The sequence below is a fragment of the Microcebus murinus genome, chromosome 1 (assembly GCF_040939455.1).
Source record: "Microcebus murinus isolate Inina chromosome 1, M.murinus_Inina_mat1.0, whole genome shotgun sequence".
In the NCBI taxonomy this organism is placed as follows: Eukaryota; Metazoa; Chordata; class Mammalia; order Primates; family Cheirogaleidae; genus Microcebus; species Microcebus murinus.
In genome coordinates this window covers 147,752,088-147,771,044 of record NC_134104.1, presented here as the reverse complement: position 1 = coordinate 147,771,044, position 18,957 = coordinate 147,752,088, and the positions used below count along the sequence as shown (strand labels likewise).

The following is an 18,957-nucleotide window of genomic DNA, read 5'->3' as shown; positions in this document are numbered from 1 at the left end:
GCTCAGAATTCCCTGTGCTCCATTAAAGATACTGCTGCTGACTCTGAAATTTAAGAACTGTTTCTAATTGCAGCCACAACTTTTCTGCCAACTCTGGTTTCCCAGATGAGCAAACTGGCTCTTTTGATAAAGCTTTAGAACTTTAGACTGATCGGGAGTTAATCAAGAAATATGAGACACATACCATCCTGGCGATATCCAAGGGGTTCTCCCTGGGCACCAATATCAAGTCCAAGATCAGCAGTCTAGATAAGCAAGGCACAAAGCATGGAAGAATAGAAAGCAAAATGAAAATTCTCAAAAGTATATTCTCTAATATTTTCTAAGCATGCTTACTTTCAGATTACAAAAGGAACAAAGAACTCACACATTACAGAAATACTCAGAAAACAGAGGTTCTTCAAAACACTCCTTAAAGATACTTGTTTTTTATTTTGCACATAGTATTAAAAATATTCACTAATTTATTCTTTCAACAAATATACTAATAAGCACCTATGTGCCAGGCACTGCTCCATGGTGCTAGAGACACAGCAGTAAACAAAACAGGCAAAAACACCTTCCCTCCACAGGAGTTGCTGACAGATAGGATGTGTTATATAATATGAAAGAAAGATTTTTAGCCTGTGCACCTGGAGGAACAAAGCTGCCATTAACCGAGACAGAAAAGACTAAGAACAGGTTTGGGGAAGGGGGTGGGTGGGGAAAGTTAAGGACTCAAGTTGAAACATGTCAATAAGATGACTATTAAAAACCCAACTAACACATTACTCACTGGTAATTTGCATTTTTTTAACCTAACAATCTCTTTTTTCATTCATTCAGTAAAAAGAACACACTGTATGACTGTACCATAGTTGATCACTATGGGGGGGATAAAATAAACTTCAAGGGTGGTCCTAATTTTATTAGAAACAATGTTTCAATGAACACCTATCTTACACCTCTACTGAGAACAAATACTGAAGACAAATTCATGGCAGAAATTCAAACAGAAAAGTATATAAAAAGTTTAGTGTTTTTAAGTAGTGATAAACTGACCTCCAACTAATGGTATTCAACAAACTGCCTCCTTCCTTATACCCTTTTGAAAAATCTTAATCTGATAACATTTTCATCTATCTCACTCATGAATTCTAACGTTAAGCAGCACAACTTGTTTGTAATGATTCTAAACAGGCTCTTTAAAAGTTGTACTTCTCCCCTCACAGCAGTGGTTGGACAGCATAAAGAATGAACACTCAAGCCAGGGATATAGTCAATGCAAATGGATGTGTACTGTTTTGAGGGAAAACAAGAAGCCGCCTTATACCTACTCTGGGAAACTACCAGATAAATGTACTGACATTTGCCTACCTCATTCCAAGCCATTGGCTCTGTTCTGAAGAGAGAACTGGTTAGCTCAACTGAAAGACGTTTCTTATAATCTTGTGGCTTGTCCTCAGACATACGGAATAAAACAGCAGCTGCATATGTCGCTAGGAGAGGAAGGAAAAAAGGCCCTTGAGGAAAAGCTGAGGCTTCACTGTACACATCTAGTAAATGCTTTGGTTCCTTTTCTACTTACCCACACCTTCATTTCTAGAGTGAAGTAACTCTGTCAGAGGAGCTGTGGCTCCCTCAGCTTCAATAGCTTCTGCAGCCTCCTTGTCCTGAGCAAGTTCACAGAGGACCCCTGCAGCTACTCTTTGGATATTTTCAATGGGAGAATAAAGCAGCTAAAGAGAAAACACACAAATAAAACTTAATTAAATCTAAAACTAAACCATAGCAAGCACCCCACTGTGGTGCAAACTTTCCCAATTTAGAGTATAAGAGGCATTCACACCATTTGTATTAAATCATATTCTCTGAATTTTAAGTTCTAGGGTGTTTTAATGCTCTGGGAATACTGGATTTCCAGAATATTTATAGCTACGAACCCCTTCTCCAGAGGCAATTGTGATTCACCTAAGATTTAGAAAACCCAGAGTTGGTTGGAGGCTTATGACCTGCCAGGCCACTTCTCCTCCTTCTAAAACTGAGCATCCCTAGAAGTGTAGTCTTCTATCCCTCTTCTTCAGGCTCGAATCTCAATGTTTCTCCTTCTGCTGACCAAGAAAAATGAAGGAAATCTTAATAAAATTAAATGTTGCCCCTACTTGTGGTCCCTAATTTTCTGAAATTCTGTTAATCATTAAAATCTTTACATTTTATGGACATATAAAATCCAGAACACCTCACTTAAAACCCACATACCTGCACAAACAATGGAATGGTATTTAGTCCCCTGATTACGATTCGGTTGTGAACATCCCGAGCTAGGATGTGAAGGGCTCCGGTACAACCTTCAACTATTTCTTCCATGCGGACCCCCTCCTATCAAAAGAAATGTGGTTAACAGATAGGGCATTCTCCTCTCTAAAGTCTATGAACGTGAAAGGCTTTCCATTCTGAGTAGCAATTATAAAACTAGAGTTAGTCACATTATATACCCCAAATTCCATATAATCTGCTATTAGTTCAGGAATGAAGGAGAATTCCATTAAGTTGTATGTTACTCTCTGGAGAGCAGGTCTCCTGGCAGCACTAACTCCAGGCAGTACCCCTCCCCCACATGCAGTGCTGTACACAATAAAGTACAGCTTCCATGTACCTCTGAATCCCACAGACAACTTTCTTACAGTCAAGGCACCAACCACTTTGGGTAAAAAGTATATAAAAAGAGAAGATGGGAAAGTAATGCTCAGACTTCGTAAATGTTTTTCTTTGATATGTCCCCTCTACTTTTATGTATCTTCATGTATGTGGTGAAAACTTTGCCAAGTTTTAACACCAACTGTTAAAATTCCACTGAGTTGCACAGAAAATCCACTCCTCACTTCTTCCAAAACTATTCAACTGATAGCCTATATGGGAAAAGGAAGTTAGCTCTTATAATATGTAAGTACCATCTGCTTTCCCTGTTTATAGGTTTGAGTTTTAAAAGAGGTTATGATTCTGCAACTTTTAGCAGCTTTTATAAATAACTTGATTTTTATGAGGACACAAAACCTTTCTTCCTAGAGATTTAAAATAAGAGGTACCCTCAGCATTCTATTTAAGCCAGCCCATAGAGATGGGCCAATACCAAAAGTAACAAATGGAGAAAGCCAAAGCCCCAATGTGAACGCATATATATAACTAGCAATACGTGATTCCCCAAATCTGTTCCAGTAAAGTCCATCTTTGTTTTCTAAAGTAACCTAATAAGAGAAAACTCTTTGAAGGTCCTGAATCTTACAGCCTGAGGACTCCAAAGTGTCTTTAGATTATATACTTGTAATGAAGGTTAGGTATACGACTCAAAGCTTGGTATCAAAGTTGTAGGCTGAGACAATTATGAATGAAGACTATAGAAATGCTATTACTTATTGTTGAAATTTGTCGATATATATTCTTAGGTCCATGAAAATAGTTTAAACTTTATGAAGAGTAAAAAGGCCTGTTAAACATTTATAGGCAGAATTCATGTTTTAGTGAGGGATAAGCAGCTCTGAGATCAGACATACATGGATTCATATTATGGCTCTACCTCTTCCTAAGGAGGTCAGCCATTGTATAGATTAAATGAGAATACTGCGTGAAGTGCCTAACCCTACAGCAGTAAATCACACCCCATACTCCCTTTGTGACACTGACCATGCAAAGGACATGTCCTAGAAAACATCACTAGAGGCCACATTATTCCTTATCATCTCTGCAGCCACAGAAATGCGTCTGTGTTTTTACCCATTAGCAGCCCTACAGGAAGACAGATGGGGGAGCCAATAACCAAAGAAGTTCAGGATCCTTTTGTATTTATGCATTCCTTTTAAATAACTGGGTGTCACTGTAAAGATTTACCCACCACAAACTGCTGCTGTGTTCCACCCATGGATGTACGGCGCTGAGTGTCTTGATGTGCACGAACAAGCAACTGAACTAGTCGTGGAATGGCACCCTGCTCGCGCAAAGGTGCATGATTGGCTGGACAAAGGGCAAGATTTCGAATCAATCCAACGGTAGCCTGCAGATAAAAGGGAAAGAATTGGCATACAACTCAACAAAATCATTTTCTTAGCCTAAAATTCCCAGCATGTTAAATGTACTGGTAATGACTAAAAATAGCACTGACTACACAAACATTTCAGAATCCCACCCCCGTCGCAGCCATACTTCCTATTTACTGAGAATACAATTCCCATGTATCAATCCCCATGCCTGGACAGCTTTCCAACAGCTGGAGATAGTTCATTTTCAATTCTACAACATTCTACTTTGACAATTTACCTTTATCAGTGGCCAATGGGATGGTGGGTGCAGGAGTTTAACCACAACTGGTAGTCCATAGTGAAGGCGAACAGCATTCTGGGCCATCTCTGCTTCCTGGTGTCGGCTGGTCAGATGACGAAGAGCACAGATGGCAGGCTCAGTGATGTCCTCCCTGTCCCCAGCACGAAGGACAGTACGCACAAGAGCCTCTATACCACCCACTTGGCACACCATCATCTTGTTCTTATAATTATTGCAAGTGAGGTTAGAAAGAATTCCAGCTGCACAGGTGACCACATTAATATCATCTGAACCCAGAAGCTGAACAAGAGTCCCAAGAAGACCTTCCATCCCTTCCTATAGAGATAAAAACAGATGGTCAGTACATGCTCATCTTAACTATTACCAAGGCTCCAGTTTACTCAGAATTTACCTGTTTAGTTGCAGCATCTGAAAGATTCCTAAGAGTCCAAAGACAGTTCTGAACAAGACGTTGACTTGGATCTGTTAGATGAAGTCCTAGAGCTTGCATTCCACCTGGAAAATTAAAAAGGATCAAGCAATGGACCTTAGCTAAAAGTTTCTGACTATCAGCCCTAAATGTCTTCTCTAGTCTTCAGTGTCCATCTTCATTTCCAAAGCTTACCTCTCTCCTCCTAAGTACTTTATTTCCTCTCGTTTTCTAGAATTTTGCTCAGTTTCCCTCTCTTTGCCAGTTCACCTCACCAGTGACAAACTGTCAAATAGCTACTGTTCCTTTCTATGTGGAAAAAATCTTCATTATCTCCACTATCCCCCTGTAGGTAATATTCTTGTTACCTATTTCCTTTCATCTATTCAATCATTTCAAAATTATTTATTCAGTACCAACTCTGTTCTGAGTTGGAGATACACCAGTGAGCAAAATATTAAAATATTCCTACCCTCATAGAGTTTATGGTCTATCTGGAGGAAGTAGACAATTAACAAATATACAGTTAATAGACTAAAATCATACAGTTTGTCAGATGGTATTAAAATGGTATGGGGTTTTAGTACAAGACAATGTGAGGGAGGGGGCTACAGTTTTTGTACAGTACTTAGGTAATCTTAGTGTAAAGGTGACATCTGAGCAAACACCTGAAGAAGCTATATAAATTCCTGAGATAAGAATAATTCACTAAGAAGAGACTGAAACACTTATTGCTAGAGACTGTATAAAAGTCACTTGACTCCAAAACATGTGTTCCAAAGGTTCACAACCTTCTAGCATTTAGGACTCTTAAGTGAGGGACATTTACTCTGGTCAAGGAAAATTAGTTTAATTTCATCTATCTCTCTCCAACTCAAATGACTTCTGAATGCAGGAGACACTTTCCCTTGTCTCCTTGGTTATCCTTTAGGTCTGTTTTATTTCCTCATATTAGGTTAGGCCTACTTGCTATAATCATGGTATTCCATACTTCTCCTTCATAGCATTTACCACAACTATAATAGGTAGAAACAATAGAAGGTAGACACAACTAGTCTACCTTCACTAGAAGACCATCTCTATCATGTTCCTTCCTCACAGCAGCTCAGACTGACACTCAGTATTTGTTAAATGACTACTTCTTTCCCCTCATAAGACTTCATTCCCTCCCTCTATATAACAATTAAGAGAATTTTTCTGAAACCCAGATACCCATCAGAATGGCCTGTAGAGACTTTAAAAACACATACAAATTCTGATTCACAGGTTTAAGGTAAAAAAGTTCCATGCAGATGACTTTGAGGCACCCCTACCTGTTTCCTGCTGCCCTTACCCCCATGCACTAAGAGAGAAACTTCCAAATCTCTAACCCTGTCTTCTCTTCATTTTAGTATCATATATTTCCAACTACCTAGAGTGACCTTTGAGTCATTTTAAATGTCAGCTTCTTATTTTGTTCAAAAATTAGCAATCCCTTCTGATGTTCCATTTATCTTCATGGTACCAATGTTCTCCCCACTATAAACCATTTTTGGTTGCTCTCTTAGCCCCTGATATATTACATTCTATGATTCTTTCAGAAGTCTCAGGCATTTGTTCTTTGCTGTGTATTTCTATCACCAAACTATTTTACTCCTAGAAGAATATGACATCTCAGCTGTCTGGTCTTCTTGCTTTTGGTCAACGTGTTAATAATCCATACAATGTTAGTATTAATATCCCAAACACACCACTGTCGTGCTTTGCTACTGCTAAACCACCATCAAAAGTTTCTCATTTTTAAGACAAAAGCCAACTTCTTTAGTGTAACCTTGAGGAACTCTTTAGAATTTGAAGCCCACCTAGCCTCCCAAACTGACCTAAGTATTCTACATCTATGGTTCCAAAGCTGGAATAAAGCATGAAAAACTCAATTTGTAAGTATCTTACAGGGCCTAGAAAGTCTTTTATGTTACAGCCTGGTCCAGCTCATCAACCTCATCCTGGGCCATTCACTGATTACTAAATTCTATTTACATACACTTTCTCTTTAGCACCTAGAACTCCACAACCTCTTTCCTACCTCCAGGACATAAAGCATGATGTTTCTTTTTGTTTACTTGGAAAGCAATTAACCCACACTACTCATACACAATAGGTTCCCTTCTCATCCTGCAGTCCCATTTAACATCCCCTTTTCAGGGAGGCCCCCTTCCTTCTCCATCTAAATAGCCAGCTTCCTTCCCCATTAATCATTACCACTATTGGCTGTTCATTTCTCACATAGTACCCATTCCAATTTACAATCGCCACACTTTCTTTTTTGCATATTTTTGTCACTGTTACAAAATAAGACTGTAAGAATAAGCACAGGGACTATATATCTATTGTTACTCAATGTATACCATGTGCTTATTAAATTGCTTGAAATACATTAAGTGCTGATGTATCTTTTCAGAATAAACAAATGAACATCAGAATAACCTGAGAGAACTAATTAAAACGAAGATTCCTAGGCTTCCAATCTCATACATTTCCAGCTACCTATAGTCCTTACTGTCACTTTAATAAACTTTTAAATTTGTCCTGATATAAAAACATCCTAGGGGTTCTGATCTAAAAATCTGTATTTTTACCAAGCACAGGTTATTTCTGGAAAAGCTGACAGAATCTATATCCCCTCATTCTATATGAACTCATCCATACTTGTCTATCCCCAAGCCTATGGTCCCCCACTGTCAGCAGCTACCCCGAACAATCATAATCCCCTTTTCTCCCATAAATTTGAATAAAATTACTCTCAGCAAGGCAGAAAAATAGGTGTTACCAGCACTATACTTTTACCCAACATTTTCTTCCTTAAATGCCTTTATATGTTTCCTTTTTCGGTTTGACCCGAAATTTGATTTTAGAGTCTAGGTATACTGAGACCCAGAACAGAGTTTTAAAAAAAATCCACAGCCTGAGAAAGAGCAAGACCCATCTCTACAAAAATAGAAAAATTAGCCGGGTGTGCTGGTGCATGCCTGTAGTTCCAGCTACTTGGAAGGCTGAGGCAGGAGGATCACTTGGGCCCAGGAATTGGAGATTGCAGTGAGCTATGATACCACTGTACTCTAGCCCAGGTGACAGAGCGAGAACCTTTCGGGACCGAGACGGGGACGGGGACAGGGACGGGAGGGGAGGGGAGGGGAAGGAGAGGAGAGGGGAAGGAGAGGGGAAGGAGAGGGGAGGGGAGGGGAGGGGAGGGGAGGGGAGGGGAGGGGAGGGGAGGGGAGGGGAGGGGAGGGGAGGGGAGGGGAGGGGAGGGGAGGGGAGGGGAGAGGAGAGGAGAGGAGAGGAGAGGAGAGGAGAGGAGAGGAGAGGAGAGGAGAGGAGAGGAGAGGAGAGGAGAGGAGAGGAGAGGAGAGGAGAGGAGAGGAGAGGAGAGGAGAGGTAAATGTTAGATGGGTTACTAAAGAAGAAAGGATGGTAGGTAGCTGAAGAGTAACTGCATCTTCATGGCAAAAAAACAAGAGGCCCTGGTGCAAACTATTCTTTTCCTCAACTACCAACATACACACAATATAAACTACCACATACAAGTTGCCTCATTAAAAATACTTGGAACAAAAAATTGTTTTTCATATCAGACTATCTGTTCACTGAGAATACAGAATATCAGAGCAAAACACTAAACTCATGAGCATCCACTAACAAATCAAGAAAAATCACTCTGCCATATAAAATTGTACTTTGTTAGAATTTGTCATAATTTCTCCTACATATTCACAGGTCTGTTAGCAAACCAAATTTTGGTTTTACATAAAACTCAAAGTAAAAGCAAATTTTATGAAACAGAATATATGCTATCATTTTTTGATGGGGAATAAGAACTCCCCTTAAACTAGTCTTAAACACCACCAATCCAGGTTGCAAACACTTCTGAGTGTGATCCTGGCTGCAAACTGAATAGAACCATCTATTTTCAATCCATTAAACTTAAATTTGTTAAGAACTAATAATATTTAGAACTAAAAAATGTAATCTAATTAGAACAGCAGACGCTGTACCCAAGACTTGGAATAGATACATATACTTACCAGCCTCTACGATAGCCGGCTTATTACTAGAGCAGACAGACAGCACCTTCAGAACTCTGCTTGTGGTCCACAGTAGTTTCTCGTAAGTGTAGGTCCTCATTATATTAACTAAAGCTTGGGGTCCACCACTAGCCAGTATGATCAGCTAAAAACATGTATATATATTGTTAGTGATGGAATCTTGATCAAACACCTGGTAAAAAAGCTGTATTACCAACCTATTTTATTACACAAGAATTTCAGCCAGGTTACCATTGATTGAACTTAAATGTATTCCTGGGCCCTATCACTCAAACCCCTACACTGGGACCCTACCAACTCTTCCTATACAGCATTTCACTCAAAATCAAGCATCTCAGTCCTCCTAAGAATTTATCAAAACGCTGGCCCAATTTCCTTTTTCTCAAACCAATCATAACAAAAAAAGAAAAAAAAAATAGAAACAATGTTGGTATGCAATAGTAATGCCCAAATATGAAAGTTATAATATCAAAACTGATTTTTTGAAAATTTCAACCAGAATAGGCACCTAAAATTCCAAACCATTTGGCCCTTTGATTTTCTTAATTGTATCTATCTTAAAAAGAGATACCATAAAATAATCATTCACTCTTGCTCTTTATTTCCCTGTATACCCTTATTCCTGATCCTGCCCCAGTTTTCTGAAAACAAATCTCATCACTTCATCCCTCTGCTAAAAACTGTTTCCAATGCTCTTATAACATGCTCTACAAAGCCCTGCAGGATCTGCCCGACCTATCTCAATAGCCTCATCTCAACCTTTCCTCCTCCTCACTCTTTTGATTCCTTAAATTCCTCAAACTCACCATGTTTCTCCCTCTCTAAAACTTTTCAAAGACGTCATTTTCTCACATAACCTTTACTTAGTCAATCCCTTCTCAATCTTGAAAGCTGAACTCAACCATCACTTCCAAGATGTCTTCCCGAACCCTCAAAACAGGGTCTATTTCACTTGTTACATGCTCTCATAGACCCTCCTCTTCTTCCTAACACGTGGGTCAAATATTAATTTGATTATTTTGATGTCTACCTCCCACTTAAGAATGAAAATAGGAACAGAATCTTGCCTTCTGTATCGCTAGTGCTTAGCATAATGCTTTACATACATTCAAATATTTAAAGGAATAGAGATGTCCACCTTTTCTGGATACATACAAAGGGCAAGGCATACTATAACTTGGTAAGAGTGCATGGAATGACATGACACTGGAGGTTACCAATGCTCCATGAAAACCTTATTAAGAACAATTCTTTTACCTTGCTTTCCTGATTGCCATAAGCTAAAATCTGAAGGCAGTCTGTTGTTATAGCCAAGAATTTAACATTTGTTTTGTTGAGCAAGGCAACCATTTTCTGCAGCCCACCAGCTAAACGCACTGCCATTTTAGCTCCTTCTTGATGTAATAAAAGGTTGTGGAGAGTTGTAATGGCATAAAACAACACAGAATCCACCGGTGAACTGGGAAGAAGAAAAAAACCTTCATCAGAGATGTTGTGATTATATTCTTTGATTTCTCAGCTCCCAGCATTCTGACAATGTTTCTTACCCAAGCATTTTCACCAGGGCAGGAATGCCTCCAGACTTAAAGATGGCCAACAAGCCCTCACGATGATGGGAAAGGTTATGCAAGGTCCCAGCAGTACAACGAGCTGTTTCCACATCATTTGTATTCTGCATGGTACGTACAATAGCAGACACCATCTGAGGAGAACGCATGATGGCGTGTCTGGAAGCTTCCTTTTTAGAAAGCTGATGGACCATAACTGCAGCCTTATTAACCACCACCTATAACACAGGAATTAAGAGACATGGTTAGCTTTCAAATACTGATATTGGGTAGATTCTCCGAAACTACTCCTTGAGAGTTTCCTTCAAAGCAGATTGAAAAGCTAGCCATGTCATTGCTTACCTGGTCCTCGTCATTTAGCAGTTTTGTCAGTTCAGGGATTGCACGTGTGGCAAGTTCTGCATCATCTTGATAGTTAATTAAGTTTACAACTGCATGTTTCAGCATCTGTGATGGTTCAGCCAAGCGCTGGACATTAGTGGGATGAGCAGCATCAAACTGCGTAGACGGGATCTGCATACCCTCGTCTAACGTCTCAGGGAACATAGCAGCTCGTACCCTCTGAGCTCGAGTCATCGCATACTGTCCATCGATATCTAGAAAAGGTAAACTTAACACTCACTATCCACAGTTCAGCATTTATTTGAGGATCTGTTATCCTAAAAATGGTAAAGGTTATATTGTAATTACACCTTTTTCTTCACCACCACATTTTATTTAAGCTATTACACAGTAACTTTTTAAGAATAACTAATTCCCAAAACAGCATCCTGACTTTCAGTAGGGAAATAATAGTCTTACCAGCTACTTGTTCTTGAGTGAAGGACTGAGAAAATCCCTGTTCCCACTCATATAGGACTTGGGAGGTATCCACATCCTCTTCCTCAGGATTTCCTTTACCACTCAGAGAAGGAGCTGTGGTAGTGGCACCAGAATGAATTCCAGAGTCCAGGTAAGACTGTTGCTGCCAATGACTAACAGCTGCTTTTCTGTCTGGCTCCATGGCCATGTCCAACTCCATCAAATCAGCTGTAAAAATGAAACAGTATTAGCATTAGTACACTGGAAATGTTACCTTAAATTTTTTTAAAAAACTGCAATAGGACCCATTGAAGTATCCTCAGAAATAAAGTCAAATCTGAAAGACAGCCAAGAAAAGCAGACTGATGGTCAGGATTAGCTAGTGATAAAATATCTGTGTCTTCAGGGGACCACCTAACACTTACTCAACTGAATCAGTGGAAGAATGGTACTGCATTTGGGCTCCAGAAGCAGTCATCCAGACTAGATTCCTACTGGTGGCTTGTTTGCTATTTCACCAAGCCATCAGAAGTAGTGAGCAGAAAATGGAGCAAAAGGTAGCCTGGCAAGTAATCAGGGAGAGAGGAAAGCATGGGGATCTGAGCCAGACTGGGTTAATGGCAATCAAGCGGGGAGTTCCAATTCAGTAACTAGAGATTTGTAACACAAACCTTGAGTCGCCATTGTCCACGCAGGATTTTCAAAACACTTGTGTGGTATACTTCAGATACCCTAAAAAAAGTTAATCAAAAGTCATTAAAATTTAAACTTAGCTTGATTTTAATACACATAAATCACTGGGATGCCTGCTAAATGTCATATATTTTGCCCACAAAATAAACCAAATCCTCTTTTACCAAATGATACAATTAAAGACAGACCTCATGTTCTCCTCCAGATACCTCAACCACAGCTCTATCATTGTTGAACTTCTAAGTGAAAACTACTGCTTAACACATACCTCTTTTTAGTAAAAATATAAATTACAGCTATTCAGGATGTTGATGAAAAAGCAAAAAGGTTCTAACAATGAAAACCTGGGAGAGGTGAAAAAATTATTCAAAAATCAACTCCTCTTTAAATTTCTACAGGCCTCTCCTTTTTTAATCTCTCACTGAAATATTCATAGATCCCCTAAGCAAGTAGAGATCCAACAGGATTTTAGAAACACCAAATTTTCATTAAACAAGTCAGATGCTTTCTTTTCTAATACAATATCATCTAAAAACATCATTATAAAGGAGATTTTGGTGACTGGATCAGAACAGTGAATTTTAGATTTTTTACTAATAAAATTACTTTTCAAATGAAAAGTCTGCAACACAAATAAATAGCAATGACTTATTACAAATATTACCAACTGGGATACTATTTTGACCAATATAAAAAAATTAATCATTTCATTTATAGAAAAATCTTAGTATTTAATTTATGTCTGTATTTTGTCTTTAGTGTGCAATATTCAGGAAAAACACCAAATCACACAGGGAACTATTTGCAAATGAGAATAATTTAAAGGCTCAGCCTCCAGATAGTTCTAATAAAATTCCCTTTATTACAATGTCTGCCCCAAACAAGTTCATTTTGCACTACAAATTAACATAATGAACGTTTACAAATTAACATATTAGATGTGCAAAGATATGCAGTAAGATATTTAAGTGTGAACTGTGTTTTCAATTAATGCACAAAGAAATCAAAATGTTTAATGAAGTAGGAAACTACATGCTAACATCTTATTTTCACTATGTCAATGAAGTATGTGTTTATTATTCCTAAAATTGTTCTTCCAACACTAAATTTTTATAATCATCCAGACCAACTGACATGTAAAGCTGACAAAAGTTGTGGATAGTTGTTTCAGTGTCCTCAGTAGAAATAACTGACAATTTATGTACAAGGCAAAATGAAGGACAGAAAATAATAAATATGATTCTACTCCACAAAAATCTTTTATTTTAAGATAATTTACTAAGCAGGATTAAGTGTGTAATGTTTTGATTCAATAGGACTGGAGTGGAACATAGAAATTTCCATTCTTAATGAACAGTCTAGGATGCAGGCAAGTGATCTGCAGAGAACACTTTGGGAAATACTATCCTATTAATAGAAGGCACCCAGGTTCTCTGCCTACTGATGCTGCATTTTAGCTTCTATCTTGTGCCTATCTTTGCCATAGTTATTTAACTACTTTCCCACGCGTCTGAAAAGTTGGTTCCCCTCACCAACCCTCAGTATATCCTGCAAAAGGAGACTTAAAACATGTTCTACACTGAGCTTCTCCCTTGGGTCAATGCCAATAGGCTCAGAACCAACTTATCATGTTTACAGGCTGTACGGCAGTTTAAGAAGGGCTTCAAAATATCCGGCTTCCAGGAAAAAACTTTTTACTGTATTGTTTCCTTCTCGATGCAAAGACTAAATATTTTAGTCACGTTACTGCGTAAAATCTGTTTATGTAGGCTGACCTGGTAATTTGACCATGATTTATAATGATTTTATAGAAAAAGCAAGCTCATGTTCCAAAGTACAATATCCATTTGTATGTTGGGACTTCTCAACATATTTTTTTAGCACTTTAAAAGGTATACAACATACATAAAAACTCTTCTTACTTCTCACCGCAACCCTATTACCCTATTAGATGTGGGAGGGCGAATGTCAATAAACATGCAGAGAAGTGAAAAATAAGGGTGAAAAAGGAGATCTACATAGGAAAAGGCAAAGACCCACTGGCTCCTATACTGCTTTACAAACAGATTCAAGTATATCAAAAATCTAAGCATTATTCACTAAATAAATCAAACAGACTGCCCAGAGACATCTAGGGCAGAACTTTGCCCCAAGGAAAGCCTTCCTCATTCCTCCTTTGGCCAGTGCCTTCTCAGGGCTGGCTCCCCTCCACCACAGCCTGCCAATCACTAATGGCCCAATCCTAGTGCTTGCAATCAACTAAAGCTTACCAATCACTTAAGTAAAAGGTCAACATCAAAGGACAAAGTTCAAGAAAAACTAATAGAAAAACTGACTCCATAAAAACACAGACAGGACTTAAAAATGGGGGTAGGGTAAGAGTGAAACAGAGCATTTCAATTTAGTACCCTATAAAGAATGAAAAATATAAAAAGTTCAATAGAAACTGAAGTTAAAAAAAATCTAGAGCATACAAAAAAAAGACAAACACACAAAATACAAAAGAAGAAATGAGGATCAATCCAGGAGAGTAACACTCCAACTAATAGGCATTTCAGAAAAAATTATGAAAAATAAAAATGAAGAAAATCCATTAAGTACCAACCAAAGTGGGGGGAAGGGTGCTTAAAATTATAAAATACAGTTCTGTGCCACATAATGACATTACAGTCAATGATGGATGCATATACTACAGTGGTCCCATAAGATTATAATGTATTTTTACTGTACTTTTTCTATGTTTAGATACACAAACATTTACCATTGTGTTACAATTGCCTATAGTAACAAGCTGTAGAAGTTTGTAGCCTAAGAGCAATGGGCTATACCACATAGGTTTGTGTGAGCACTGTACTAATGTTCCAATGCACAACTACGACATGATCATTGACCACAGACTCCAGACTGTCAGAATGCTTCCGTCCTGACAGCTTTATCACCACCAAGTGATGTTTTCACAAAGAAAGAGGAAACTGGATGGCCAACATATGTAATTCCATCCAGTCTAATGAGGTGGTGGGCATGTGCATCCTTCAATTTTCTTCTTTTTGCTACTTAAACATAGACTCTAATTATTTATTTTATAAAGATACATCAAAATTCATCTTGCTATTATCTATGATTTAAGCTCTATAAATGTCTATCAAAGTCAATGTGAAAATTCTTGACAAAACTATAATAGAGATTTCACATTAAAGTTATTTTTCCAGTTCCTATCAGGACAAAATTATCTTATTAATAATTACCTTAGTTTTCAAAAGTCTGAGTATTTGGGAGTAACTCTGCTACATAAAAATAGATACATTATAAAACAATAGTTTTATACTGGGCAGTTGACATTAACAATTCACTTTTCCAATACTCTATACTAAAAGAACCAAAGCCAATAATTTTTTGTTTTAAAATAAGAAAATGCTACTCTATTTTAGGAGCTTTATAAACTTTTGATATACCTTCAGGGATTAAAAAAGTCCCTAATAAAACTTATTGTAAATCTAAAAATACATGCATGTGCCTGCCTTTTCATTAACTGTCACTGGTAATTATTTTGCCATTTAAAAAATTTATACAGTTTCTTCAATCTTCCAAAATGTTTTAGTACTTTTCATTCAACACAAACATTTTAAGTCACTATGCACACAATTTTCCTTTCTGCTTTCTTCCTTCACAGCTTTCTTCAGTTCTGTGGTGTGTGTGTGTGTGTGTGTGTGTGTGTGTGTGTGTGTTTCTTTATGGGAGGAGTCTTGTCTTCCTGGAATGGCCAATAAGCAAAAAATATCAAATGACCCTTGCCGAGCCCAACATTAAAATGTATGCTTTTGGTATTGTCTTTAAAAATGTAGTGCAAAAATGGCTATTAGAAATATGAAATGTCTTTGTGACTAGGAAAAATTAAGGTGTTTACCAAATGATCTCTTCCTTTCTTCATAATTTATTGTCTTTCTACCTCAACCATAAAATAATATATGGTTAGTATAAAACATTACTTCTTTGTTGTCTCTGTAAGTCTACCACATAGTTAATGATAACATTTTGGTATTATTAAACTTACTGCTATATATTTTTTTAAAATAAAAATATAAAAATCAATTCCTTGTGAAGTCCATTATAAAACATCATCTGGACTGTATCATATGTCTATACCATATTTTAAGCATATCCATTTTGGATATTTAGTTTATCCTTCCCCATTTTGCCTGATATTCCTACAGTGAGTGCTGAAATAAACACCTCTGCATATAAAGAATTCTCTTAATTTCTTGCACTGCCAGAAATTCTAGGAGGAGTATTACAGGGTTAAGAGGTAAGAAATTTTTTAAGTCCATTGATACACAGCTCCAAAATAAAGACATAAACTGATATAATTTTCACAGAAGGCATTGTACAAGTGGCCAGGTTACCAAGGACTTGTTAGTATCAACTGTTATCTCAGACAACTTTTGATAGATATGTCTATCCATCTAATGTATATACCACCACACACCACACTCTACAAGTTTTTCTAAATTCTGAGTAGTTTAAATGCTTAAAAAGAAATTTTTTTTTTTTTATGTATAGCCTTTGGGCTTGCTAGCTTTTTGATGTGGTACATGTACACAATATACACAAGAAGCCCCGTGGATAATCACTGATATAGCAAATTTAGGCCAACTGTATGTGTCTAAGAATATAATTTTATTATTTAAAATGATAAGATTATGGTAATATCTTTTGTATTTCTGATTTATTGTTAGTCTCATCAATGAGTATCTTCAGAATCTCTGCTCAGTTAATACAACCATAAAATAGTACTGGTCCTTCAGAAAAAAAAAAAAAAGAGAATGTTTTAAAACAATTTCACTCTATCTCTAAAAACAAATTATTACAAAAAGCAAATACTATTTTTTCTGTAGCATATATTAATATAAGCAACCAGAGACTGATATTTTAAAACACAACTATCTTTAAGTACATATTAAACAGACTTTATCTAAATAGGCACACTTTTATAATTTCCAAAAATAATTTTACACCAAGTAAGTTTAAAAAACAAAACAATGATTCATATGGTTTATGTACTACTAATAAAAGTATACAAAGAATACATACATAATAGCTTCTTAAGAATGAGGCATGGACCAGGGGTGAGGAGAAGGCACCAGAAAAGGGAATAGGATGGGAAAGGTTTATATTAAAGATTGGCTTCAATTGTTTAGAAGGTTTTTGTTTTTTAAAGTCAAATAAACATAGCAAAACTGCATCTGTTAATCTGGGTGGTGAATACTTGGGTGTTTGTTACATTATTCTCTATAATTTTTATAACAAAAAATGACTGAATGAAAATAAGAAAGTAAGCATATATCAGCATTTCAGATAAAATAAAGCCCAAATGTTATTTTCAAAATAAGAATATCTTTGTACTTTAACATTTTTTTAAAAATTAAAATGGAGTTATCCAAAAGAGACATTAGTATGTTACGTACACTTTTGGTAAATCAGCTAATACTGATTTACTCATACTCAAGTCTCAAATATGAGGATAAAATATTTCCATTTCCTCAAAAAGGTAGCAGTAACAAAAGCTAAAACAGGCTGCAAATCTATTTTAGAAAGCTAAGGATTGTAGCTGTGTGGGAGAATCTGTTTCTACTACATCTTGGAACTGAAAATCCTACTTCTCTCAACTTCACAAAATGATTGCCTAAATACTTTTAAACTTTAGGACACCAGTTAACATTCTTGAGACACTTTTATATGTATTTTATAATCTCATAAGGCTGAATAGAAAACAACTCTTAGTTTAACTAAATTTTTAACAGAAGTGGCCATTACAATTATATACAATAACTACTTTCCTATACACAAAGACAGAAAAATATAATCACAAATAGATTTCATTCATAATAACAATAAAAAGTACATAAGAGTAAATGGAGAGATAAGTCTTGTTTTTGACTAAAAAAAAATTTGTATTGTATAAAGGTGTCTCTAACTTAGTTTAAAAATTCAATGTACCCCTAACAAAATTCTAGTTGATTTCATTAGGACTGAAAAATTATTCTCAAGTTCATTTGGAATGGAAATGTATGGCTAATAAAAATTCAGAAATAACTCAAAGAAGGGACCAGTTCTATCAGATACAAAGATAACATTATAAACCAACAGCAAAGCAATTATTATTAGGAACAGATAAATAAAAGACTATAGTACTCAGAAAAATACCCAGATGTAACATGGCAATTTCATAACTGAAGAAGGTAATAAATATATCAATTAGTGGGAGAAAGTGGATTGCTTAATTAATAGTATTGGGAAAAATGGGCTTGTCATTCTAAAAGGCACTTTTTACTTTTTGGAGACAAAGTTTCGCTTTGTCACACCAGCTAGAGTGCAAGTGGCATCATCATAGCTCACTGCAACCTCCAACTTCGGGGCTCAAGCGATCCTCCCGCCTCAGCCTCCTGAGTAGCTGAGACTACAAGCATGCAACACCAGGCCAGGCTAATTTTTCTATTTTTTGTAGAGACGGGGTCTCACTTTTGCTCAGGCTGGTCTTGAACTGTTAAGCTCAAGCAATCCTCCCACCTCAGCCTCCCAGAGTGCTAAGATGATAGGCGTGAGCCACTGTGCCTGGCATAAAAGGCATTTTTTATCCTTATTTTACTACACTAAAATTAAACCTATATTTTACCAAGTATTTATCTGTAAAAAATTAAAACGAGATAAAATATGAATATATGTAAAAATAAAACCATGCACAATCAATGTAAGCATGAGTTGAAATTCTGAAACAAAAAGGAAAACACATGATAATTTGTTTGTGTGTTTGTGTATAATTTTTAAAACCTGGCAAAAATTCACCACATAAAAAGCAATTCAAAAAATGACATACTGCAACATGTGAAACATGATTAAAGGCTAATATCCACAATACACAAAAAACTGAGGACAAACCAGTAAGAAAAAAACAACTATACTCCAGGGAAAGGACAGGAACTAGTATTTCAAAGAAAAAATTAAAAAGCAAGCAATAAATATATATAAAAGATGTTTGGATCCATTTGCTTTCTGCTTGGCAGATTGGCTAAGATTGATAATACCTACTGCTGAT

General features: G+C 36.8%; 1 protein-coding gene across 3 annotated transcripts in view; it reads right to left on the bottom strand.

The window, feature by feature from the left end:
- The window catches only part of CTNNB1 (catenin beta 1), a 37,901-nt gene that overhangs the window by 2,167 nt on the left and 16,777 nt on the right, over positions 1–18,957 (bottom strand). For all 3 annotated transcript variants that reach the window (XM_020284687.2, XM_012770232.3, XM_020284674.2), the window contains exons 2-14: positions 11,846–11,906; positions 11,175–11,402; positions 10,716–10,969; positions 10,353–10,591; positions 10,063–10,264; positions 8,785–8,929; positions 4,706–4,809; positions 4,291–4,629; positions 3,869–4,027; positions 2,239–2,358; positions 1,568–1,718; positions 1,357–1,478; positions 185–245 (exon numbers count right to left, since the gene is read on the bottom strand). In XM_020284687.2, the coding sequence (XP_020140276.1) occupies positions 185–245; positions 1,357–1,478; positions 1,568–1,718; positions 2,239–2,358; positions 3,869–4,027; positions 4,291–4,629; positions 4,706–4,809; positions 8,785–8,929; positions 10,063–10,264; positions 10,353–10,591; positions 10,716–10,969; positions 11,175–11,402; positions 11,846–11,858 (2,137 nt within the window). In that variant the 5' untranslated portion in view covers positions 11,859–11,906. The remainder of the gene's footprint in view (positions 1–184; positions 246–1,356; positions 1,479–1,567; positions 1,719–2,238; positions 2,359–3,868; positions 4,028–4,290; positions 4,630–4,705; positions 4,810–8,784; positions 8,930–10,062; positions 10,265–10,352; positions 10,592–10,715; positions 10,970–11,174; positions 11,403–11,845; positions 11,907–18,957) is intronic.